We start from the raw sequence: 26,897 nt of genomic DNA on the forward strand, positions 1-26,897 counted from the left end.
AGCACTCCGCTACTAACTAGCCAATTACAACGCTTCTGACTCGCACTAGCCAATTGCAGACACAGAAGAGCGCCAGTGCATGGAGGACATTTCGCCTATTTAGCATATATACTAAAATCACACCCGTGTGAAGTGGAGCTGTGTGTGTGTGTGTGTGTGTGTGTGTGTGTGTGTGTGTGTGTGTGTGTGTGTGTGTGGATCATGTGTACCGATTTTTGTGACATTTGAAGAAAATATGGAGGAAAAGGAGCAAAAAGTGTGTTTTGGAGAAAATTCAAGATGGCGGAAAATCTATCATGGCGCAAATGGGCGTGGCCTATATGGGGAGATGCGTTATGACCCAAGGAATCCAGGGAAAAAAATATTTTTAATTTTCCGACCTACGGTTCAAGAGTTACAGGCCAAAACGTAAAGTGGGGTGTTATGGCGCCACCATGCGGCCAAATGACACAATTATTTTTTATTTAATCCTTGAAATCATTATGAACCTCCTCTCCAAGACTTGAAACTCTAGCCCCTATGGTTTGCGAGAGACAAATAATTGAATGTGAGTTTTTGCGATTCCCATTATAAGTCAATGGGGAAAATTAATTCACTAATAAATTAATATCAATTAAACTATTGAACCTTTCTCTTAGCAAGTTACTAGCCCACGATTCCCGAGTAATCCGGTCGATTTGACATATGGCGCGAGTGTGTGGTGGCAAAACTGTGGGACTAGTAGCGTGCCGAAGTTTAGGAAGTTCAGGCTACATACAGACACACAGACAGACCCACACAGCCACGTATAGGGAGCCTGTGTTTCACACAGCTCCAAAAAGCCTCTTTGTAAGGCCAATGTTTGACCAGTTTATAGTAATGGTCCTTTTCCTTTTCTTTTTTAGGCATTAAAAAGGTCTTAAAAGTCCTTAAATCACTTCACGGTCATCTGGGGCCCCCCCAAAAAATCATATGGGGTCCCAACCCACAGGTTGAGAACCACTGCCACAAACCACGCTAAATAAGGTCACTGTTGGGCAGAAACCTTGTATCTCTCTCCATAGCTTTTTATTTCCCTCGTAAATGAATGCCCTTCTTGGTCGTACAACAGTGTCGCACAAAAGAAGCAATAACAGACGGTCTACAAACTCTCATACGAGTGTAGATGGGCAAGCTCACAAAATTAACGATTTGAAAGGGTAAAAGTGGTTGCAAACTGCTGCGCTTTTATTCGTTGCATTTTGGAAATTGTTAATCCGCAAATACATTTTTCAGGCCAAGTAGTGAGAGAGGAGTGAGAGAGAGCAAGGGACCCAGTGGCTGACTCCTGACTGTTGCGAAAATCATTAAAAAAAAAGTAAAAAGAAAATAAATACAAACGGGCGGCAGTGTGCAAACGTGATTGAGAACGTGAGGTTGTTTTTTTTGTATTTACGTGCTTGCTCCGATATTCGCCCCCCAAAAAAACACAGCAGTGTGCAAAGACCTGAAGTGTGTGTTTTATAAATATTGAACCAATGAAAAGAGCGTGTGACTAAATAATTAGTAAGTAAATTGGATCCATTGGAAGACATGGTTCATCGTTTTTAACCAGTCCCGGTAAAGTAACGGTTTTGCACATACAAGGTTTCCACATGACGGCGACGATGCGATTGAAACCTGAGAGACCCGAGGAAGCCAAGGTGTGACGTCATCCTGTAAACACAGCCCACCAATGAGACGCCAGGAGTGTGTATGCACGCAAACCCACCAACCAGACGGAGTGTGTATGTGTGAGACCAGCACGCCACTCAGTCCCACAGTCCAGGAGTGGTTCACCTCTGTGTGTGTGTGTGTGTGTGTGTGTGTGTGTGTGTGTGTGTGTGTGTGTGTGTGCGTGTGCGTGTGTGTGTATTACTGCACCTGTGAGGGCCAAATGTCCAGAGAGTTCTGGCAATGCGGGGTCAGAAACGGCGCCGGTCAAGTGGTTCATGAATGCCGGAAATGTCACTTTTTTCCCATAGATTCCAATGCATTCTGTACACTTCTGTTCAGCGCTTTGTCACTATTTGCCAATAGATATGAATGTAGAAGACCTGTTCCCAAGAGATGACGTGACTCTCCTAGTCTAAAAGGCTCTGCCCACAAGTATAGAATGAATAGAAATAGACGTTGTGAGTTCTATTCTCCTGGAAAATAAATGGTTGTTTTATGGTTAAAGAATAATTTGTTTTAGAGTTAGATTTGTTGCATGTTGAGGTTAGGTTTGGGGTTATTCCAGATTTAGTTGCGTGTTTGTTATAAACGCACAACTACATGAATCTGGAATAATTCCGACCGTATTATGTGGTGAACCCAAACCCCCCCAGCAGATCTACAAAGCTGACGACGTGCTGCAGCGCAATGCGTTGCGAGCTTGTAAATCTGCTATATTTGGCTTTATACTTGGAAAATGGCGTTCATAAAGTCACCGTTCTGAAATGCTGACGTCCTCACAGGCATAGTGATACGAATGCGCGCGCGTGCGTGCGTGTGTGTGCGTGCGTGCAGTGTGTGTGTGTGTGTGTGGTCCAGTGCTCATACAGCCACTATATTGTTCATCTCCCATCTCTGGGTGGTTTTGCTGGTGTCACAGTCTGAGATGAACACCTTATGCAGCAGGTCTGAGCGGTCCAGGCATTTACCTGCACACAACAATAACACATGTTAAAGGAGCTATAGTCAACTTTTTCTTGAAAAACGGATGCTAAAATAAAAATAATGTTTCGAAAATATTTTATAAAAAATAAGCTTCATAAATGTGTTTCTATTCAAAAATGACCACAAAAAGCGTAAAATAATGATAAAATAATCATTTTGGCCATTGTCAGACCGACACTTTGTTTACATCCAGAATGTAAACAAAGTGTTGGCCCTACAATGAAAAAGTTGACTATAGCTCCTTTAATGCTAATGCACCTCCAGGCATTTACCTGCACACAACAATAACAAACACACATTAGCCACTTCAACTCTCTATTCTTAGTATCTTGGTACAGTGGACCTGAGTTGAAATTGTACACTGGACCACTTTTTTCCCCCCCGTCTACACCAAATCTCTTCATCAAGAATAAGCCTTGAGAGCTTGTAGATTGGCGGTTTTTGGCAAACGTTCCAATCAGACTGTGATTGTTTCTACTATGTTTTTTTTTGTTTTTTTTCACTGATAAAAACAAAATAAAAGCTAAGCTACGAGGACTAAAACCAAGACTAAATATATTGACAATGTTTACAAATAAAAACTAGCATAAATGTTAGGGAGGGAGTAGAGAAGAGATCCAGTAGAACTAAGAGACAAGTCATTTTATGTTTGGTTGCGGCCGGATGTTTCAGAATGCAACCAAGTGTAAAACAAGGCATTATGACACCATCAAGGCAAACATATTACAGTATAGGGATTATAGTCATTTATCAGACGCTCTTATCCAGAGCTGACAGTAAGCAAGGTAAACACCTACTGTACCACAGAATGCAGATAAACAGTGATTTACAAGTTCACTACGCGTCACATAAGCTGCCATTTATGACTTCATATGCCTTATAAGCACATTATAATGCATTATAAATGCTTATAATGCAAAAACTAGTCGACAAAATTAACTGCTTAGACACAAAAAAAAAATATATATACATTTACCTGTTGGCACGTGTGTAAACCGATGGAGGTCCTGGTAAGATATAAGAGAGAGAGAGAGAGAGAGAGAGAGAGAGAGAGAGAGAGAGAGAGAGAGAGAGAGAGAGAGAGAGAGAGAAATTGTAGATGGTAATTGTAGGTGAATTATTTCAGAATCTTTAAAACATGTTCTACAAGCTCACAGTGTGTCTCATCAAAGCGAAAAGGATGACTTCACCCATTTCCAACCTTCTCTTCATATAATTGGTCTCAGACTCCTCACTAATGCTTATTATATGATGGCTCCATTTCTGGTCAACTCACTCTGTGTCTCATTGGTGGGCTTGGACAGTTCAGAAACCTGCCCACCAGTGACATCATCGGTAGGCAGATTTGGCCATTTCAAATATGAATGAATTTTTGTGCGGTGCTCCTGTAAGGAGCCAACCGCTCCTACATCTGGTTTTGTCCATAAGTACGCCCAGGGTCACATTGGCCAAGCTTTGCGGGACCACTTAACCACGAAATTAACTCATCAATTAGCCTGATTTCAGACTCAGCTGAAGCCTGAGTCTGACATTGTGCCCTGTTTGAGCAGCGTGTATGTGTCTACAGGAACACATGAGGCCGATCGCCCCCCGCTACCCCCGCCTCCCCGTTTTTTGCTCCCAGACCACGCCCCCGACCGTCGCGATTGGCCGGCTGGCTGTACTCGGCTGTACTTCCTGGCCGTGGCCGTGTCCTGTGTGTACTGTTGTTGTCGCTAGTGCTAGAAGGCTACGCTTGCCGTAATAATTGCTGGCGACAATGTTATAGTACTAAAAAGGATGTTTGAATACGCGGAGACTTGTGTCAAAATGAAAATGCGCGTGATTTACAACGCAGCCGACCTACCGATGAAAATATTGTTGTTGTTGTAAAATTCTATTACTGTACCACATGAATAGCGTGGCATTACTGACCACAGAAAAGGAGGATAACACACACATCCCAACAAGTAATGTTGTGAGGATGTGGAGTCTGTATTACAAGTGAATATGAGTGAATTACTCTGCCTGCCTTTTCTGCTTCATTTTCACATTGTGACACTGCTGCTGAAGATACTGCTAAATACACTTTTTATTGTATCTTTTGTTCCACTGCCCTGGTATAACAGTTGAAACTGCACATTCATTTTAAAAATTAAATGCTTTATCTCTGGTGGTAGGCTATGGTGTGCAATTAGACCTATTTATGAGGTGGGCAGTAATGCCACGACATTCACGTGGTACAGTAATCGAATTCTAGCCTACATCATTAGATTCCCGCAGTTGGTCCTTTTAATGAAAACATAATAATAAAATAACTCAAAATAGCCTGATTCCACGCTGGCTACTTTGAGCATCAGTATCCACTCCAGACGTTTTCCCCCCTCTCTCTCATCCCAAAATTGGCCCTGCAGTCACACTGTGTTGTTTGAAAATAAATCCCAAACATGAAGCTATAAACTGCATACTGCAACATCGATATCATGCTTTTCTGTGGGCAGTAATGCCACGATCATGTGGTGCAGTAATCGAATTTAACATCATTAGATGGTATTTAGCGACGGTCCAACAACAATATTTTCATCGGTCGGTCGGCTGCGTTGTAAATCACGTGCATTTTCATTTTGACAAGTCTCCGCGTATTCATACATCCTTTTTAGTACTATAACATTGTCGCCAGCTATTATTACGGCAAGCGTAGCCTTCTAGCACTAGAGCGACGTGACAGCAACAGAACAGAACACACGCAGGACACGGCCAGGAAGTACAGCCGGCCAATCGCGACGGTCGGGGGCGTGGTCTGGAAGCAAAAAACGGGGAGGCGGGGGTAGCGGGGGGCGATCGGCCTCAACTGTTCCTGTAGACACATACACGCGTTTGAGCAATTTGACTTTGACGGCACGGATTGGTTATTTGTTAAACCCACCCCCACCCCCTTCACCCTTTGTTAGCCTCCTGGTTGGTCCCTGACTGACCAACCAGCAGGCTCTATCTGCCTTGTCCCACCCTGGTTCCGCCTTTTTTATGCTGAATTAGCTAAAACATAATTTTTGGAGAAATAAAAACATTTAAAAACATGCTGATTCACTATGCTGCCTCTGAGCAGCTCCAATTGACTGAAAAACTTTCAAAGTTTGAAATTAGAATTGAGCACACAGAATAACAATATGAAGCAACTGAATTAACATGGCAGTGGATGGAATGTCCCACTGAATGTCCCACCAAGACACAGCAACCAATGGGTGTGGAGAGGGGCAGGACAATGGGCGGGACAAAGGGTGCTGTCATTTCGGCTCCAGAAATCCCTTATTATGAACACAATTCCAGACCAGAGAAACAGTCCACTCTGAGAGTGGGCGGGTCTATGGGCTGGAACCAGGCTACTCATCAATAGCACGACTCACTTTCACACCCACTATTTGTTTTTGTAATTTTTTAATAATATTTGACGTTTTTCAGAAAACCTGTCAGGCCTAAATGGGTTAAGAACACTGAGAAGTTAGTTGAGCTGGAAGGTCCTGCTGGACAGAGGGGTAAATACTAGCATTCTGAATTAGATGCAATAGCTCTTGTCAACCAGTAGGTGTTCCACAAGACCACTAAATGTCTGAATAGAAGTCAAGTCAAATTGATTTATATAGCACAACTCATACAGCAAGTGATTAGATTACCTTGAAGTATTTCCACTCTGTGTTCTGGTTCATGTCACAGTGGGTGATGATAACAGCAGAGTTGTCAGGGCCTCTGGTTAGACACTGGTCGTACTGCATCAGCTGACTGGCTTCATTGATACGAAACAGCTACACACACATACACGCACACACACAATCGCACACGCACGCACAAACACACAGCAAAGGTGATGTTTGTTTCTCTTAACAGTTCTACTGCCATATTTATTATTTATGTATTTGTGCTGGTGCCATCAAAAAGTAGCTTACCTTTGCCATGTTATAGAAAATTATCTATGGATTATTTCCAAACGAAATATTTTTCAATGGACACTTATATCTGTACTGTAGCCAAACTGACGGCAGGGGGAAGCCTTATGCAATGAATGAATGTGAAATGGCACTCCCGACTTTCCGTAGTTCAGAGCGTAGAAATGCATTTTCTAGATCGGGTCCACAGAATACAGCCAGGAAGTTAATTGGCCATCCATTGATGTTTACGTGTGGTGGAAATTTGAGAACAGCGTTACGGGAGCTGTTTTTACTGTACACACCCGCGCGTGTGTGTGTGTGTGTGTGTGTGTGTGTGTGTGTGTGTGTGTGTGTGTGCGCGTGTGTACCTGGTTTCCTCCCATTCGGTGACAGGGTCCAATCTCCACGGTGCCTCCGTTGGTGTGACCCATACTGTCGATGCAGTAGCTGGTGTCAAAGCCCCGGATCTACGCACACACACAGACACGCGCGCAGAGACAAACAGTAAGTTGGGGATGAAAGTCTAGGTTGACTTTTTGTTTGTTTGTTAAAAACATGTTTGGCTGCATAAATCTGACCTTATAGTACACAGTAGTGTAAGCAACACGGCTGCATAAGGCTGACCATGTACTGTAGTACGCACCGACATAAGCAACACAGCTGCAGATAATCACATTAATAATGGGAGTTGTGGGGCACCCGCTGGCCTAGCAGTCCAGGCTGCATACCACACATACATTGTAATGCCTGCGCATCGCAGGTTCAAATCCCAATCCCGAACAATCAATCTTTGCTGCGCGTCTCTCCCATCGCCACTGTATACTATCAGTAAAGGAAGAAAAGACTCAAAATACATGGGTGTTGTTACATTTATGTGTGAGTAGTGTGTACCGATGTGCAAGTGAAACCGAGTTTAGTACTGCTTTGTTGTAACTACCATCGTCAATGTAGTCCATACATGGGCAACTGGCGGCCCGGGGGCCACATGCGGCCCCCTCCTTCACTTAATGCTGCCCGCAGGTTAATACCGGAATACTGATATATTATTGATTTCAGCTGATACAATTACAACCATGACCTGCTTTAATTCCGTCAGTCTATATTAGTAGCTTAATGACTAGTATAGTAGTATTAAAATATCTTCTTTTATGTCCAACGTATTTGTATTTAGGTTCATAAAGTTAACATGACTATATAACTAAATGCGATTAAATCAAAATGTTACATTTCAGGATTCCAATTAAAAATAACAAAAAATAATTCAGGATTCCAATTCAAAAGAAGCAAAAATAGCAGATCTACAAGCTCAAAACGCATTGCGCTGCGATGCGTTGCTTTTTTATTTTTTAAAGAGCAAACAATAAAAATAAGCAAATATTCGACTATGGTGAACATCGTCGAATAGTGACTTTGATATTCGAATATTTGGTGAATGCCATAGTGTGTGTGTGTGTGTGTGTGTGTGTGTGTGTGTGTGTGTGTGTGTGTGTGTGTGTGTGTGTGTGCGCGCGCGCGCGCGCGTGCGTGTGTGTGTGTGTGTGCGTACCTCTCCCCACTCTACGTTCTTGGGTGGTAGAGGGTAGTGCGCCGGGATGTCGTAGGCGATTTCCTCCATGAACCACTTGAAGCTCTTACATCTGTGCTCCTCCCTGCCAATCAAAAACAAACAAAAATCACAGTCAGTAACGAGACAGACGGGTGGTCACTCAGTCAATCAGCTCTCCCTCGTTAAGTGAGCCAGTCAGTCAGAAAGAAAGAAACACAGATCCAGGGGTCATCAACATGTCCGTACATGGACAAAACGTGACCAGACTTGGTCTTGTCCATGGCAAATGTTAGATTTTTTTTTTTACACACCATTATAATGTTCTGAGACCCAGTTACCGAATGTCAAGTCTCCAGGTTTTCTTCAGAATATGTATGACACTGATTTACTACAACACTATGGCTTATTAGGAGTCCACTAGTAGCCTAATAGTGGTTCTTAAATGTTTCTTTTGCAAGGACCCCCTTAACTATGAGAGTGTAATAAAGGAACGGGTCCATTTGGTTCCATTTGTACACGGAAGTACACAAAAGTAAATCTTTTCGCTACATGCCTAAGGCTGATAATGCCTCGAGTCCAACTTGTTGAAATCTTGTGTCTCGCGCTACTTCTGGGAGCCAGTTCACTTGCATTGCAATGTAAGTACCGCGAGACACAAGCTTTCAACGGGAGCTCAAAGTTCACGGCTGTACGGCAATATTGGGGGTGCTGGGTATGTAGCAAAAACATTTACTTTCGAGAGAGATAAATACGCGGATTAACAATTTATCTGATTGCTCCTGTCTGAAGCCCTGGTTGGGTAGGACAGATTGAGCAAAAATGGAATGGAATATAACACCTGAACCATCAGTTTGGGGACCAAATAAGCACTTTTAAAGGTAAGATAGCTGAAATTTTCATCCTCTATTGTGTCACCCCTAGGGATAACTAGGGATGGAGCTTGTTAATTTGTACATGATAAAAAAGCAAAAATAAATTCTACTCTGTCTGTGAAAAGCTGCAATGTTATAATGGAACTTTACCTCAGTGTTTCTCAACCACAAACAGCCGATCTACAAGCACACAACGCCTCACACCGCGAGGCGTTGTGTGCTTGTAGATCTGCTATTTTCACTACTGTTGTGCGACAGCCTTGTATGATGAAGCAGGGCTTTACTTTGCGAAGAAACGTACAAATTTGAAACTTGGGAGATACACGGTTTCTTCCTGACAGTGACGATATTCACACCCCCGTATTATGTTGGTGTGCCCATGGAATCTTGGGACATGAAAAGTGCGCCCATGCAGAAAAAAGGTTGAGAAACACTGCTTTACCTGAATCGTTTGAGATCGCTGATGTCTCCGTAGGCCAGGGTGAGCGTTTCGGGGCGGCTGGCGTAGAAGTAATCTTTGTACTCATCCCACCACACCTCCACCACACGCACGTAGTTCTGTACACAAACACAGAGACACAACACAACACACAATTTACATTCAATCTACAGCTTTTTACTTCTTGTAATTATGTTTGCATGAATCAAAGAACGAGTCATCTTGATGTTGGTTATCAGAAGAGCCTGGAATGGTAGGGAGAAGTTTGACACAGGGATGTGCAGAGAATGTTAGCTGACATTTCTAAAAGGGCCTTTTGGTGAAAATATTGAAAATAGCAGACTTCCAAGCTCACAAACGCGTCGAGCTATTTTCGGTACTTGATACCACGCTAAACTAAGCATAATCAAGTCACTACTGGAGATGTGGTGTATGACATGGATTTCTACACAGAGAGGGCAATTCTTTCAACATAAGACGCTGCATTCAAGTTCAGGAGAGTTTGGACATGGCAATTCTTGAATTCTTGAATGCCGCCATCAGGTATGGCATGGAAAGAGGACATTTGCATTTCTTTCACCATAGTGAAAACTGCATTCATGGTCTGGAAAGGGCACTTTTTTACAGACGGATAAAAGGGCAAGGGCTCAAGTTCCCTCCCAAGTTATGAGTGCACTACCTGGTTTGACCTCTCCATGAATTCACAAAACCTGTGTGTGTGTGTGTGTGTGTGTGTGTGTGTGTGTGTGTGTGTGTGTGTGTGTGTGTGTGTGTGTGTGCGCGTGCGTGCGCATGACAATGCGTGTGTGCGTGCATGTGCCCCGCCCCTGTTCTAACTCTGAGGACCCCCAAAGTCAGTGGTTCTCAAACATGTTTGTCTCAGGTCACCCCCGTAAATAACGTCATCCACGGCACCCTTAATTACATCGTTGCTTTATAGCACATATTAACGGTGTGTAATTATGTAAAGCTTTCCCCCCTAAAATACAGTATGTAATGAGGAAGACTGGAGAGAATATCTGTTTCCATTAGGACAGATTGAAAGTAACTTCATTACTTGACATTTAACCACTTGAACCCCTAGCATCCCTATTCTGGGGGGAAACTTTGCCAAAAATAGCCAATCTACAAGCTCACAACGCTGTAGATCTGCTAATTTTTGGCGAAGAGACTTACTGTACCGTTGTGTAGCTTGAAACAAGAACGCACCAAGAACAGTGCAACTCACGTTCCGTTTTTACTAAGTCTAGATGGTTAAACTGAAGTGATATTGATGTTGATGCATTACAAATATTATCGAAGTATTCTGTGGCACCCCTGGACACAGCACGCACAGCCCTGGGTGTCCAGGACCCCCCTCTTGAAGACCCCCAATGAAGAATGGAAAAAAGGAGGGGGGCCTATTAGGTTTGAAAGTGTTACCTTGAGGGTGGGTGAGGAGCCAACGTGAGCGGGGGGAGGGTTCCCCTGCCAGCCCTGCAGCCTGTAGATGTGTCCCACCCGAGAACATGGCACGAAGAGCAGCTGCCCGCCACACTGCCAGATCTACACACACACACAAGGAAAATGCTCGGTATTATAGCCACAATTTCCCCTGTGGGTCCTGACTCACAGGATGGGTGGCGGCGTTTTTATGGCAAATCTCGCGAACGTTCTATGTTTACAGGTGCTAAATCCCGCGAGATTGGGTCACTGGGACAGAGAAAGTAGATAATAAAGTATTTGTCCCTCTGGAAAAAAAACAACAACGATCAGGTCCAATATTCAGTTCAGTGACCATGGGGCTAAAGAACGGTTCAGAAACTGTGTTCACGTTCACTCTCCCATAGGAAATAATAAGACTCCAACCTGCTCGCTCCCTCCGTTCTAATGACGCCGAATGGTGGTGGGGTTTAAAGGATCGCTATTATCTTATATTTACAATGGGCTTATTGCCGCATCCCACTTCCAAGCCCGTCCACGCCCCCTTTACATCCACTCCAACTCATAGGTAGTCGCATAGGTAGTCGTATAGGTAGTCGTCAGGACGGTAAGGAATACCGCCCATAACCCTATGCCGTCCGCTCAGGGGGGGGCAAGCGAGAGAGAGAGAGAGAGAGAGAAATTTGACACCACTGTGTTTGCACGTGCAGCTGCTGCTGCTTTGATTGATTGATTGAAGACTTTATTAGAAGTTTGCATAGAAAAAGGTACAGCAGAGTCCCCGCTACAAGACAAGCATCAATGATCAAATATAGAGCAGTCCTGCCTGAGCGCCCGGAGGGCACGAAGTCCTAGGAATGGAGCGGCGGCGCAGCCGCCGCGACAGTTCTAGTTGTTTACAATCAACAGAAACCAAGGGTAAGATATTTCAAGAGTGAGAGATCACAGTAAAATCCTAAGAATTCTTCCTCCACACTGGGAGAAATACAGCATCTGCAAGTTTGATGGAATGCATTTTTACAGTGCGGTGACCACTTATCCATTGCATCTTATCTTATGAGCTTATGGGTTCATTTGGTGCCAACCTGCGCTCGCATACTGGTTCTTATCAGTGTGACATTGTCTGATAATGGGATGCAATAAAAGTAGTACAATCTCTCTGGGGATTACAGTATTACGCGTTTTTTTGTGTGTGCTTATTTTAACACGCCAATTCTACAAATCTCTTCTAAATCAGTTGTTCTCACACATTAAAGATTTTTCTAAATGGTTCCAAAATAGGAGATGTACAAGCTCGCAACCTGGCAAGAAGTGACACGCTGCGAGTTATACGTATTTTAAATAACCAATACAAAAATCTAAAAAATCACACTCCCTCGATGACTTAAATGTGACCAAAATATCAATCAATCAAGTTTGTATGTCTGTGTGCGTGCGTGATACTGCATACCTTGTATGAGATTTCAAAGTTCTCGCCGCCCCATATCTGCAGGCCAGGATCATATAAACCCAACTCAAAGAAGAAGTCTCTCTCTATCGCAAACAGCCCCCCCGCCATGGCTGGAGACCTACACACACACACACACACACACACACACACACACACACACACACACACACACACACACACACACACACACACACACACACACACACACACACACACACACACACACACAGTTCACAGCATAAACGTCCACAGACACATAGACAGTGACACGCACACAGACACACAAACAAAAGTATATCATAATTATCCAAAATACTGTATTGGTGCGTGACAGTGTGTGTTAAACCGCTAGATCGCAGTATTTCCTCATGCTACCTGTGGGTGCATGAGTTGACCACTGACTACAACTGCACTGTACAATCCTCTCTTTTAATATAACGACTAAAAGTGTGTACAAATGGAACCAAGTGGACCCGCAAGGGTCCATTTTGTTCCATTTGTACATCCTTCGAGTTATAGACCCATTGTGTGCTTGTAGATCGGCTGTTTTCACTAGTTTAAATCATTTTTAAAATGATAAATGCAATACTGGCTTTCAAGCAGTTTCAAGGGGCACACTTGACCCTTCTCAGGGGCATACCAAAGGTCCCCAGGCACAGTGGTTGAGAAACACTGAGGTAAAGTTCCATTATAACATTGCAGCTTTTCAGGAATAGAAAGCCAGCTGTTTCTATTAGCTTGGATTCCCCATTGATGATGTCACTGGCAGACGAATTTCTGGACTGCCCTCAGCCCTCCTATGGGTCCATTTGTTCATGGTTGCCTTCGTACATGCATTTTCTGAGTTAAATGACTCAGAATTGTACTGTGTAATTGTTATAATTGACATTATTGGCGAAGATTTAGAAGATGACAAATCCTCTTCATTACACTAAGAGGGCCCTGTCTTACAACTCGGAGGTCCTCTACAGTGTTGTGAGCTAAGCTATAAGACAATTCTTTGGTTATCTAATAATCTGAATTTCTTTTTTGATTTTCTTTTTATTGTAGGAAACAAAGAAAAAAGACATTTACTATTGAAAATCACGGATGGCTATTTTTCTATAAAATCGCAAAGGTAAGGCACTTTGATGGCCAAAACACTCGTCTTGGGTGCACGGTTCAGGGGGAACAATGAACTTCACAACAAGGACACCAGCACTCACTTTAGAATGAATTCTTCCACCTTTATTTCAGGTTTCCCCCAGCAAGCAGCAAACAAACAGACGTTTCGACCACACAGGGTCTTCCTCAGTGTGTTTGCTGCTGGTGGGGGAAACCTGAAATACATGGGGAAGAATTCATTCTAAATTGAGTGCTGGTGTCCTTGTTGTGAAGAACCGTACTCCTTCTAACGCTATGAACCAGAGCTATAGGTCAAGTTTACTTTGAAGTTGTAGTCAGTGGGCCTAAACAAACACACACCGGAATCCTAAAACATCAGTATAACAGCATCAGTATAATTGTCCTCAAATAACCACCCACACAGTTCAACCTAGAATCAAATCACATGTTCTTCCTGTTCAGAGAAAACAAGTCACACGCCGCCACAGTGAGGGCAACAAGGCCATGGTTTGCATGAGAGAAGAGGAATGATGGAAAAGAGTGAGAGCAGCGGATGGAGGGTGAGGTGAAATGAAGGAGTGAGGAGGGGGGTGTGCGCGGTGCCCCCCCCGCCCCAGAGTCAACAACCACCATCCCAGCAGCAGTACGGCATCCCACAATAAGAGATATTTCATGGTCAAACAAGTGTGTCAGTGTTAGGGCCGATGCATACTACACTTTTAGAGCCAAGTTTATTTCGGTTCGGTTCGGCGAGCCACAACATCTCTGCAGCGTCGAACGGTAGGGGTGGTCGACATGGTGATAAATATCGTTGAGGCGAGACAATGACTCCACGATATGCCTTTTCAGAGATATCGTATATATCGTGATACAGTGAAGGAGCCTTGTAAAAAATCATGTTGAATTGTTAATACAGAGATTCATTGCAGAATTCATGCATTTTTTGTCTAAATCGGTAGTTCTCAAACATTAAAATGTCAAGGTATCCCCTTAAGGATCAATTTAGACCTCCCTTAATTAAGGAACCCAGAGTCCCTGGACCCCACATTGAGGACCACTGGTCTAAACTGGTCTGTAACTCCTATTTCTTTTAGTTTATGTTACCTTGTAGGTGGTTGTACTGTTAAGTAACATGAAAAATAACCATACAAACCAACATGAAAAAGAATCATGATAAGATCGTGTATCGTGATACAGCTTGGGAAAATATTGTGATATAGTATTTTTCCATATCGCCCACCCCTAGCGAACAGTCAACTTTATGATGGTAACCGCCCCCGAACCTCTGAATTACGTCATTTTGAAATTTGGACAGAGACGAACAGAATTAAACTCGTCTCTAAAAGTGGAGTATGCATCGGCCCTTACTTTGATACAATAGGACTTCATTACACAAAAGTGTTTCTTGATATCTTTCCAAATCACATGAAACTTACCACACTTCCATCAGAAATTATATTCTGATTTCTGGTCTCTGCCTGAGAGCAATGATAATATATTAAAACAATGTTTTGAGGAATGAAATCCTACCGTAGAAAGAGTGACCCACACAGGCTGTATCAAAAAGGCTGGTATGCCCCGTTAAGGCACTGTAAATCACCCCACAAAGCACCTTATTTCAGACGACAAGATCCTGAAATCCTTCTACTCGGGCCAGGGGCTGTCGCCGTTTTCTATGGAAATAAGCTCCTCCCGGGACCATAGCGAGCCCCTGCAGATGGTGGTGCGCTGGGCTGAGCACAACAACACCAGGGGGACACTGTGGTAGGTGTTTGAGCAGAGCTAGAAGGATTACGAAGGACCACCGCAACCCAGCAACGCACGTTTGAATTGAGGCCATTTTTTAGGGTAGGGGAAAAAGAGAAGAGAAGATTTCCGCTGTATTGATATGGTCAATGTTGGGTTGAAGATTCTAATCGGGACAGACAAGTTGAATGGTTGTGTTTTTATCGATTTCTACAAGGCTGCTGCCATATTATGTTGCCGTTTTCTTCCCAAGTGTCTCATCAATCAGCAGGGTGCTGCATGGTTCTTCCATAAATCAATACGTATTTGAATGAAATAATAGCATTTACTGTATGACTTATTTAAGGTCTGGTATTTAGACAATATAACTTTAATGCATTTAAACCTCATGTGTCAGTAGACACCTTGAAACAATGTCGGCAAGCGGACTGAAGCTCGATTTATACTTTGAGTACAGCGGTGTCTAACAATGTGTCGCAATGTGACACGTTGTTACCTAGCGGGTTCTTTCTTTTTTGGCCAGCAAAACCGTTGTAATATGGAGCATACAGCCGTCTTAACAATTTATAAATATATATTTTTTTTTTTCTGTGATTGGACAGATACGTACAGAGAGACTGGCAGGGACAGAAGGAAGAGCTGGCCTAGACGTGAGTGAGTTGGACAGACAGAACCAGCAAGAACCACAATACACCAGATAGAACCCACCACCACACCAAACTCTGCTCTGATTCCAGAGTTGTTCTGATATCAGTCTCACCTGGCCAGACTGTTGCCTCCCACAATTTACAAATGGCATACAGTCTGGAGTACTTTTTTTTCCCAAACAGTGGGTTGGGACCCATTTATGGGACCTGAAAGGTCTGGGAACCACTGGTCTGGAGCACGGAAACTCTTTTGATGATTGTCAATGAATAAACAAAGATTTATTTTGTATTTCAGAGGCTCAGAGTAAAAGTAATCTGTGTAAATGTAATCTGATTAATCACTTCAGAAAAATGACAATCGCGGCCATCAGTGCTTTTGTAACGGCCGGTAGAGAATGGCTCGTTTTAAAGATGGAGTTAGATTACGAGATAAATCCACTTTTGTGAATCTCATAACACTGGCTTGTATTTGGCAACACACAGCTTGCTTATTAGCAGAAATGGAAATTAAAAAATGTAACATAAAGATATTTTAAATATATACATTTTGTGAATGGAACAAACAAACAACTCAGATTTTGCGTAGTTCCAGACTGTATATAGCATTTGGAGATTGTTGAACAGTTGTCTGGCTACGCAAGACTTTTATATCGGGAAGGAAAGAAAGTTATCGGTGGATCTCTAGGAACTGACAATCCTGACAGATACCCATGGCTACACCTCGCTCACCACAGAGCAGGGCCATGTGACTCTTTGAGAATGATCTCTCACTCGTCTATGTTTGACAAGACTCCATTGTCAAGGTTCGACTCTAAGCTTCAGTTAAACAATATCATGGAAGACAAGACAGGGGCTCGCAACTCACTTTTAAAGCCTCCAGAATTGTATTTACGGTAGCAAATATACTATATGAGACAGTAGTTTCAAGAAGTATAATTGAAAAAGATTGCAAGGCTCCAAATGTCGTATCTGCTGCTGTTTGCCGCAAAAAAGAAAATTAGGAGCATTTAAAAGTGAGTTGAAAACCTCCGCGGCATGTCTTCCATGATTCTGTTTTTGCAGTTTGGCTCAGCACCAAGCAACGGATGATGTGTTAATTTAGCCAATTAATGATTAATTAATACATTTTCCATCTGGGTTATTACCCATTAGTTGTTCTATATGATGAACAGACCTACAATCGGACTCCAATAAACAATGTACACACAATTAAACAATTAATCAAATAAGACTAACAAAAATACAGTCTCACTAATTAAACAAATCCAATTGAACGCAGTCGCCAAATAGATAATAAACTACTAAGGCTACATGATTAATGATCTAACAACACAAATTAAAATAAATTAAACGACAGACAGACATACATAGAGTATACACAGACAGACAACACAGAAACAATAGTTTTGCATTGTTTTGTGTCTTGACTATTTAACATCACCAACACTAACAGCTGAAGCCTGATTTATACTTTGTTTGGGGGCTCACGCACCAAAATATCAGATCTACAAGCTCACGACACGCCACATCTGATATTTTCGGTGCAATACACCGGCGAGTAACTTAAGTATAAATCTTAAAGGACAACTTTGTTTTTTACAACAAGGGTTCGTATTTTAGATTTGAAAATAAAAGATGAGTGTTAACATGTTTTAATTTACTGCTTTCTATCGTTTTAGCCATTTTAATGATTTTGATTTCAGTGGGGGCATGCGTACAAGTGGCTAAATATGTCTTTTTAGACACAATAAGCCAGTTTCCGAGATGCATCACAATCTTTCATGGGCAGATGTGAATTATGGGGGCTAGTAGTGTTACTGTCAATAGTAATAAAGAAATTGCTGGCTTAGCGTGTCTAAAAAGACATATTTAGCTACTTGTACGCATGCACCCACCCACTGAAATCAAACTGGCTAAACTCGCTAAAACCATAAAAAGCAGTAAATGAAAACATTTTAAAACTCATCTTTTATTTTCTCTAATTACAATCTAAAATATAAACCCTTGTTGTACAAAAGCAAAGTTGTCCTTTAAAGGAGCACTACACCCATTTTCAACCTATCTTCATATAATTGGTCCTCACTAATGCTCATTATAAGATGAACCCATTTCTGTCTGCTCGCTCCGAGTCTCATTATGGTGGGCTGGGGACAGGTCAGAAAGCTGCGTGACCTGAACTGTCCACAGCCCACTAATGAAGATACCGAGCAAGGACCAATTATATGAAGATACGGTTGAAAAGTGGTCCTATACGGTGCTAAGGAAGGGGGGTCAGAACCGGGAAAGCATCTGTATTTTTTTCTTCTTTTTTTAACTTTTTCTTTGTTGGCTATTCAAAAATAGCAGATATACAAGCTTGCATTTGTAGAGACGGCCTTGGGTCATAATGGGTAAAAAATAAATAAAAAATAAATAAAATGAAACTTCATTATGGCTTTTGTGATGTTCTATATTGCCAGACTCTACTTTGTTTGTGTTAGTTTATGTTCAATCAATCAATCAATAGTTCAACTATTGAAGATATCTCACTGATATATGGAGTTACAACATGACAAGCTAATTAAAGAACACAAAGCTCAAAGTGTCATTGTGCATTAATAGGTTACAGTTATTATATAGGCCTACAGTTAGTGATTTATTGCAGCTTTTAGTAGGATCTGGCTCAGAGCTGTTGTTTTCTTGTGGGGGGTTTTAGACGGGTGGTTAGATTGATGTGGACAATTCACAAAATCCCTTAAATGGTGTTAATTTGACTAAGAAGAAAACTACAAAGAGCGTACGAATGGAACCAAATGAACAGGGGTCAAATTAGGGTTTAGTTATGTAAAGTGATGAGTCATCACTTTTTAGTTTTGTGGGGCCCGTTTTTAGCCCAAGGAATGTTTTCGTGCAAAACACATGCTTGCAATGGATTCAAAATCATGGAAAAACCCTAGTTTGACCCCTCATATTCTACTTTTATTATGATTATTTTTTTGCATTTTTTTTCCTGTATAGTAAAGTTAATGGGACACCAACTTTAGCAGCCGATAACACCAATTTAGCTGTGACTCAGTAAGGATTATCATACCAAAATATTATCTACAGATATAGAGCTTCTCAAAAATGCTAAGCTAAGCTAAACTTTCCGAGAGTGACATCTGGTATGGCCCATGCCATGGACTAAATGGGTTGAGTATGGGAACCTGACAGGCGGTTAAGATTAGTTTTGATTATTGACAACATCCTTTAAAGTGTGTTAATCTGACGAAGAAGGGTGGTTGTCTTTTAGACGGTGGAGGGTTTGTCGGGGGGTGGGTTCAGGGTAAGGGTACCTATAGGGCTCAGTCCTAGTCTGCCTGAGTTTTTTCTCCCCGTCTCCCAGGGGAACCCTCTTCCAGAGCATGCTCCAGTCCCACGCCCCTCTGGCGAACCCGTCCTCGTCGCCGCCCCCCTGAGGCTCCATGTGGTATTTCTGCCCGTGGATGGAGTCGATGAGGGGCACCGTGCACACCGTTCTGACCGGGGGGAGGGGGAGGGGGGGATCGGGTGGGCACAGAGGGGAAGAGGGGGGAAAAAGGGGGCACCCACGCACAAAAGGGTGCAACGTACACAGGACAGCACCCGTGAGACCGGGGGGGGGGGGGGGGGGGGTCCCCGTCGAGACAAGACAACCGAGGTTGAGAACCACAAGGGGTCACACACGCACACACACACACACGCGCACGCAGGCACGCGCGCGCACACACACACACACACACACACACACACACACACACACACACACGCAGCCACGCACACAGATTTGTGGGATTTACAGATGACAGGTGGATTAAGCGGACAAGACAGACAAGAGGATGGAACAATGAATGAATGAATGTGGAGGACGGACAGATGGACAGATGGACGGATGGACAGACATGGAAGCCAACACAGACCCAGACAAACGGATGGATCGTTGAGGTGGGGGAGATGAGTTGGGGGAGGGGAGGGGAGGTGGGAGGGGAGAGATGGAGACACAAAAACAGAAGAGGAATGGAGCAAGTTAGAGTCGGATGAACAGGTGTGTGTGTGCGTGCAGTGGTGTAACGTATCCGAGTAGATTTACTTAGCTACTGTACTTGAGTTTACAATTTTGAGGTGTTTGTACTTTAGTGGAGTAATTTCCAATTTCCACTACTTTTACTTGTACTCCACTACATCTCGGATCCAAATATTGCACTTTTTGTTCGACTACATGTATTTGAAAACTTTAGCTACTAGTTACTTTGTATATTTTGCTTATCATTACAAATCACGCATTACCCACTTCAGCCCCACACAATGCATCGCACCCAGACATATTGTGAGCTTGTAGATCGGCTATTTTCAAACAGACTAAATATAGACCTTAAAAGGAAGAACCACCCATTTTCAATATTGAACTACCGTATTTTCCGGACTATAAGGCGCACTTAAAAGCCTTTAATTTTCTCAAAAAACTACAGTGCGCCTTATAGTCCAGTGCGCCTTATATATGGATCATTCATTGACATTGACATTCCCTTTAGCACAGCTCCATCTGTTGGATGCATAACGCAACGGTAGCGTCTATTATGTGCGCCTTATAGTCAGGTGTGCCTTATATATGAAAACAGTTTGAAAATAGACCATTCATTGACAGTGCGCCTTATAGTCAGGTGCGCCTTATAGTCCAGAAAATACTGTATGTCATTAATATACCTTTGAGTTTGAACACAGAAGGGGGGGGCGGTACTATTTTTCTTATTTCCACTCAACTCCTCTAAGGTAAATAGTTCAATGTTGAAAATGGATTCTCCCCTTTAAGTGGTTAATGTGTGTTTAGTAATAAAATTCTCAATCTACAAAGTAACATTTCAAATAATTGTAGCGGAGTAAAAGGACAACATTTGCCTCGAGAGATTGGAGTGGAGTAGAAGCAAAAGTACAGAAAACTTGGAAATATCCGAGTATAGTAAAAACTGGTTCAAAACTGTACATAGGTACAGCACCAGAGTGAATGTACTTAGTATCTTTACACCACTGGTGTATGTGTGTGTGTACCGATAGGGCTGTGTGGTGTAGGCCCGGGCGGCCCTCTCTCTCTGGCTCAGAGGGACTCTCTTCCACAGCAGGCTCCAGTCCCAGGCGCCCCGCGCCAGGCCGTCCTCGTCCCCGCCCTGCTGGGGCTCCATGGTGTACTCGTTACCGTCTATGTAATCTATCAGCGGCACCGTGCACGCCGTCCTAATATGGGCACATTTGGGGGTGAGACGCACAAACGGAGACCACGCGCCCCACTACGGTGTGTGTCTGTGCACACAGCGCTGGGAGATACTGCGATGTGACGATATCGTGTTACGCGTGACCATACCACAGTAGACTACTATATGCACAGCTAGGGATGGGACGATAATCGTTATTGTTTATCGTGATAAAAAACACTCACAATAATCGTGTTGTGGAGATTTAAGTTTATCGTGAAATTATCCTCCGTCATGCACCGGGATCAATGCACCTTTTATTTGCCGAGCTGCATATCCGGTACCATTTCCCTCTATAGTGTGTGCCAGCGGCTACGTCATTGTAGTCCTTAGCGGCCATTTATTGGGTAAAAACACAGGTGTTTCAATTGTTTGATTGCATAGAACTAATGCTATAGTCTAATCAGAACACCTGTGTAAGGCTGTGTTTACCCAAGAAATGGCCGCTCTTAGAACTACATTTGGCACACCCTATAATTGGTCTGGAAACAGATCTGGAAATAACATACTTGATACAGTCTTTTTTTTCTTCACTCTACCAAAAAATAGAGCTTGTAGATCTGCTATATCATAAATCTCAATTTCTTTTGTCACAGTAATCGTGACATGACATTTTTGTATCGTCCCATCCCTGCGTGATACGCGTGACAACACCGCAAATAGCCTCTATGCACAGCAGCCATACTGGAGAGTAGTTGGGTCTCTTCTCACTTCCTTCAAAGGTGTTACCAATGATACTAATGAAGGCTCTGTTCCATTTCATGTTGCACAGTGGTTCTCAAACCTTTTATTTCAAGGACCCCCATAACTCATAACTCAATTTACACTCTCAGAGTTCCACACCTTTTACTGTAAAGTGCCATGCATAGTCGTACATAAGGACCGCAGGAATACATAAGAAACGGAGGGGGAGAGAACTTTACTCCGTTTGGTCCGGTTTGACTCCCAGTACGTAACACTCCGGATGATTTATCTCCGTATACGGACGCTTACGGACAGCACCCAACTGAACGGACTGAAGATATATCCGTAGCAAGAAGTACCCACGGCCACCGTTGTCAAACATAGGCGCAGTAGTGAGGAAAATTACTTTTCCTCTGCTCTATGACAGCGGTTCTCAAACTATGTGTCCCAATGATAAATATATTGTATCAAGAAACGGTAAAAAAAAAAAAAAAAAAAAGGAACGTCGCAACTCCCAACAGGACGGCTTGACACACACACACACACACACACACACACACACACACACACACACACACACACACACACACACACACACACACACACACACACACACACACACACACACACACACACACACACACACACACACACACACACACACACACACACACAGCTCACACTCTGCTCTAACAGTGGTTCTCAAACTGTGTGTCCCAATAATAAATATATTTTATCATGAAAAGGAAAAAAGGTCGTTACACAACCACTTGAAGAGGACGCCTCGACTCACTCATCACGCATCAACAGTCATCAGCTGAGCACAGACAGCGAGGCACACAAGTCACAAGAAGAGATGCTGATGCGGCTCATTTATTACTTGGGGTTGGGAATTATGTTCAATATATGAGCGGTTGTGTGTACGTGTGTTTTGTTATAATTAGCCTACTCCGGGTCCGCATCCATGTGGTTAAATGTATACCCTCGCGGAGTTGCATTTACCGCGATAATAATGTTGCCGACAGCAGATCCAGTCCAGACTGTTACCACGTATTTATACTGTACCAAACATCACGGCGGGTTAAAAATCTGTGGTTCTACATATTTTGGCTAAATGCTTCGGTTTTTACACGTGTGAGAACCACCTTCATGTGGTGCGCGGACGCAAACCGGAGCAGAATTGGAGCGGAGAGCGGGTCGGCACATAAATAACGTGCATGTCTACTATGAATGGCGACGCAGTAACCGTACGTAGTTCCTCACCCAAAACGTACACAAAATCAACCATACGTAACTATAAATGGCATTTAAGGGGACATTTAGAATCCCCCTCAAGGAACCACGAGGGTCCCTGGACCACACTTTGAGACCCATTGGTGTAGCAAAGTGTTTCCAGTGAGCCAACTTGCACATCAGCACCCTGACTCTGTTTCACCAGAATAGAACAGAGCCTTCGTTAGCATCATTGGTAACACCTGTGAAGGAAGTGAGAAGAGCCCCAACTTCTCTACAAACAGGCTGCTGTGCATATAGCCTATCACGTGGCAATATTGTGATACATGCACTAGGTGAGGATGCATCAGAGAGGCCAGAGATGCTAGTGCGCATGCAGTCCTCACTCTGCTTCAGCGCAGAGCTGAAGAGATATCGTATCGTGATATACGATGATATCGTGATATATGACGCCATCACGATGTGTGACGATGAACACTCATGTACACGAGATGTTAAAAAGCAGAGGCACTGCAGTGTGCATGCAATGCTCGCTCTGCTTCACTGTGGAGCAGGGTTATGTGTAGCAATACTGCAATATACTGTATATCACCGTTTTCCAAACAGTGGGTTCGGGACCGTTTGTTTTGGGTCGCGGGCTCAAAAACAGTGCTGCATATGAAAATTCTTATGATTGTTGTTATACTATTAATACAATCCCAGTGTTTTGTCAATTATTTGCGTGCATGCACCTATATCGCAGTATGTGCATGCATCTACAGAATATTTCGCCTGGGATCAATACCATTTCTGGGTTTCTGATCCGGTCCAGAGGGGAAATAACTTTACGTCATGTTGTAGTCATCAAGCGGACTACAGGCGGCAGGAACCACCAAACCGGAACCACCGGTGCTGTGCACCTCCAAAATGATTAAAATGGGTTTAAATTGGTATAATCGTTTTGTTTCTTTTGGTATGATAATCGTTTGGTATGTTAATCTTTTATTCTAACTCGTAGCACCACAAGCGAGAATAAACGAATTGATTTGCATTATTACGGAAATAACTGTCATGTTGTAGTTTGTAATAGTCATCAGGTGGCCGGAACCAACCACCAGAACCACAGTTATTTTTGTTATTATTATTTTTTGTTATTATAATTATTTTTCTAAACCGTATCACACGGGTAGTTTTAGAACTAATACCAGGCTTTCCTCCGAGGTGGAAAGTCTGGTGACACGAGGTTACAGAATATTGCAGTGTGTGGCAGTGTGTGTGTGTGTATGCATCTATATTGCAGCATGTATGCATGCATCTACATTATATCACAGTGTGTATGCATGCATATGTACGTATCACTGTATATACAGTAGTATATGTGGTGTATTACCTGTCCTTTGATATGGGAGCGACCAACGGAGGATACCAGTTCACCGCAACCTCACAGTGAGCGTCTAGGTATATAAGAACCTGTGTGTGCACGCACACGCACACGCACACACACACACACACACACACACACACACACACACACACACACACACACACACACACACACACACACACACACACAGCACAGCACAGCACATTAACTCATTAAAGGTCCTGCTCAACATCAGGTTGTATTATTAGTTGCTGGCTGAGTTTACACTGGAATGTTTATGTTTTTGATTTAATCTGATAATCCCATGTGGGATGGGTAAAGAAATTGTATGGACACAGAAATTAAATATAATTTCATTCATTCATTCATTCATTCAATAGTAGTAATAACAGTAGTAATAGTAACTAGAACTACAATCTGTCGAGGTGCCAACGTGCTCCTTGAGCACAAGTAGGCCATGAGGTGCGCTCACCACTGGCATCACCACTGGCGATACCAGTGACATCACCAGAGGCATCACCAGGAATGCTGGTCCCTCATTGGCTGTTAATGATGAATGGACCCTGATTGGGCTACGGGCTTAAACACACACAGACACCTACATACAAACGTACATACGCGGCCGAACGCAGTACTTGCGTGCTCTCCTGGCGCAAGTAATAAAAGTAGCAGTAGTTGTAGTAGTAAGAACAGTAGAAATAGTAATACTATACCTGTCCTTTGGTAGCCTTCTTGGCTCCTATACTTCTTGCCTGGATGAGTCCTTCTCTCTTCTCGTTCCTGTAGACTTGAACCAGGCCGTTCCACTGTTTCACATAGTCGTCCAGGCGCTCCTTCAGATGCACTGCACGCACACAGACACACAAGCAGCTATGATTTCGCACATGCCTTACCCCTTATCCTTAAACGTCTTTCCCCCAGTGTTTTACTATTTTGAAAAACATTTTTAAAAATACTTCAAAAAGCCGATTACTACATCGACACGTTGTGAGCTTGTAGATGAGCTATTTGAACAAACTATATAAAGCTATATAAAAAAGGTAAAAATAGGGCCTAACTTAAGTGTACAAGAGTGTAAAAGCGTGTAGACCTTAGGGGGTCCTCAGAGTGACCACAGGGAGACACCAAATCTTTGTGGTAGGAACATTACATTTTATTTTAAATACAGTATATTCGTTTTATATTATCACATTCACCACTCTGACTGTTCTGTTCACCGCCAAGAACGACCCATTTAGGACTGAGGCCGATTCTAAAAACACATTCTAAATCATGACCTAATTTTCTGAAAAACTTCAAATAGTGATTCAAAGATTACAAAAATATTATGCTATAAGTGCTATTACTACATAGCAACAAGAACCCCAAAAGGGGTTTCCCGTCCTGAAGGGTAAAAACACCAGAAGATGTTCCCGCCCAAAATGGGTTGAGTCATCTTTCCGTTTTTATTTTTTTTATACAGTGGTTTATGCTTGATGTCACTATGCCGCACCTGTGAGTGATCCTATAGACTACAAATCCCAGAATAGGACCGGGAAATTACGTCATCCCAAAAATGTCCGCTCCACCCAGCTCCACGTTCAAAGACTGGGAGCGCATTATTACGCATTATGACTTTAACCATTATTTTGTGCTTTAACTATTGAAAAATAGCAGATATACAAGCTCGGTGCCGCGCTGCGAGCTTGTAGATCTGCTATTTTGTCTTCTAAATCCTTCTTTTAAATCAGTTCTCAAACCTTTTCATTTCAAGGACCCCCACAATTACATGTATTTGGCCGTGGACCCCCATCTGAAAATATGTTGTTCCAGGGACCCCCAGTAGCAAAAATTTGAGTTACAAAGGTTTGCTTTGAAAATGATACATTTAAAGATTTGCACACATTTTCAAGATTTTTCAAAAATAGCACAGAGTGCCACGCTGTGAGCTTTTAAATCTGCTATTTTTCAATAGCTAAAGTATAAAATAATTCCAGGCCTTAATGGGTTAACAGATTTAGATTTTATTTTTCTTTCTTCTTTTTTTAAACAATCTTTCCTCTACAGACCCCAACTAAAGAAGGGTTCTATACCTTTGTTGCTGAAGTCGTCGATCATGACCACCTCGGCCAGGTACCTCCGGGGCGTCCTCTTGATGACAGAGTGGACGGTCCTCATCAGAGTGGACCAGCCCTCGTTGTGGAACACGATGATCACACTGGAGGTCAGCAGACGCTCGTCATAGTGCCAGTACTTACACCTACGTAACACACACACACACACACACACACACACACACACACACGTTTGTGTCACTAGTGAGGATATTAACCCTTTCCAAGCCACGGGGAGCCCCTTAATATTAAAACCCTACTATATCGGACTTCCTAGGGGGGAGGGGCAGCCAATCGTCTTTTCCCGTACTTTCCTGTATTTACCGAAATAAATGATTTTCATCCGAAAATCGGCGATCGTCTAACCTTCCCTAGTCACCACTCGTGCATTGATAGCTCATGGCTGGTCTGACATGAACAGAAGTGACTCTCATGGCGTTTCCTTCTTCAGCCTTCCTTCCTCCCACCCACTTGTTGTTTGGACGTTAGCACTAG

The 26,897-nt window shown here is 42.9% G+C and overlaps 1 protein-coding gene across 3 annotated transcripts in view; it reads right to left on the bottom strand.

Moving 5' to 3' along the window:
* Positions 1-594: 594 nt before the first annotated feature.
* Positions 595-26,897, bottom strand: part of galnt7 (UDP-N-acetyl-alpha-D-galactosamine: polypeptide N-acetylgalactosaminyltransferase 7) — a 38,424-nt gene continuing 12,121 nt past the window's right edge. The window contains exons 5-17 of one of the 3 annotated variants that reach the window (XM_080721262.1): positions 26,382-26,548; positions 25,023-25,153; positions 24,316-24,395; positions 20,830-21,012; positions 19,101-19,283; positions 12,290-12,407; positions 10,840-10,962; positions 9,421-9,536; positions 8,107-8,209; positions 6,929-7,027; positions 6,309-6,437; positions 3,635-3,665; positions 595-2,642 (exon numbers count right to left, since the gene is read on the bottom strand). In XM_080721262.1, the coding sequence (XP_080577388.1) occupies positions 2,536-2,642; positions 3,635-3,665; positions 6,309-6,437; positions 6,929-7,027; positions 8,107-8,209; positions 9,421-9,536; positions 10,840-10,962; positions 12,290-12,407; positions 19,101-19,283; positions 20,830-21,012; positions 24,316-24,395; positions 25,023-25,153; positions 26,382-26,548 (1,570 nt within the window). In that variant the 3' untranslated portion in view covers positions 595-2,535. The remainder of the gene's footprint in view (positions 2,643-3,634; positions 3,666-6,308; positions 6,438-6,928; positions 7,028-8,106; positions 8,210-9,420; positions 9,537-10,839; positions 10,963-12,289; positions 12,408-19,100; positions 19,284-20,829; positions 21,013-24,315; positions 24,396-25,022; positions 25,154-26,381; positions 26,549-26,897) is intronic. The other 2 variants (XM_080721260.1, XM_080721261.1) reach the window with 2 other exon arrangements.

Source organism: Nannobrachium achirus, assembly GCF_963921795.1.
Source record: "Nannobrachium achirus genome assembly, chromosome: 3".
Lineage (NCBI taxonomy): Eukaryota > Metazoa > Chordata > Actinopteri > Myctophiformes > Myctophidae > Nannobrachium > Nannobrachium achirus.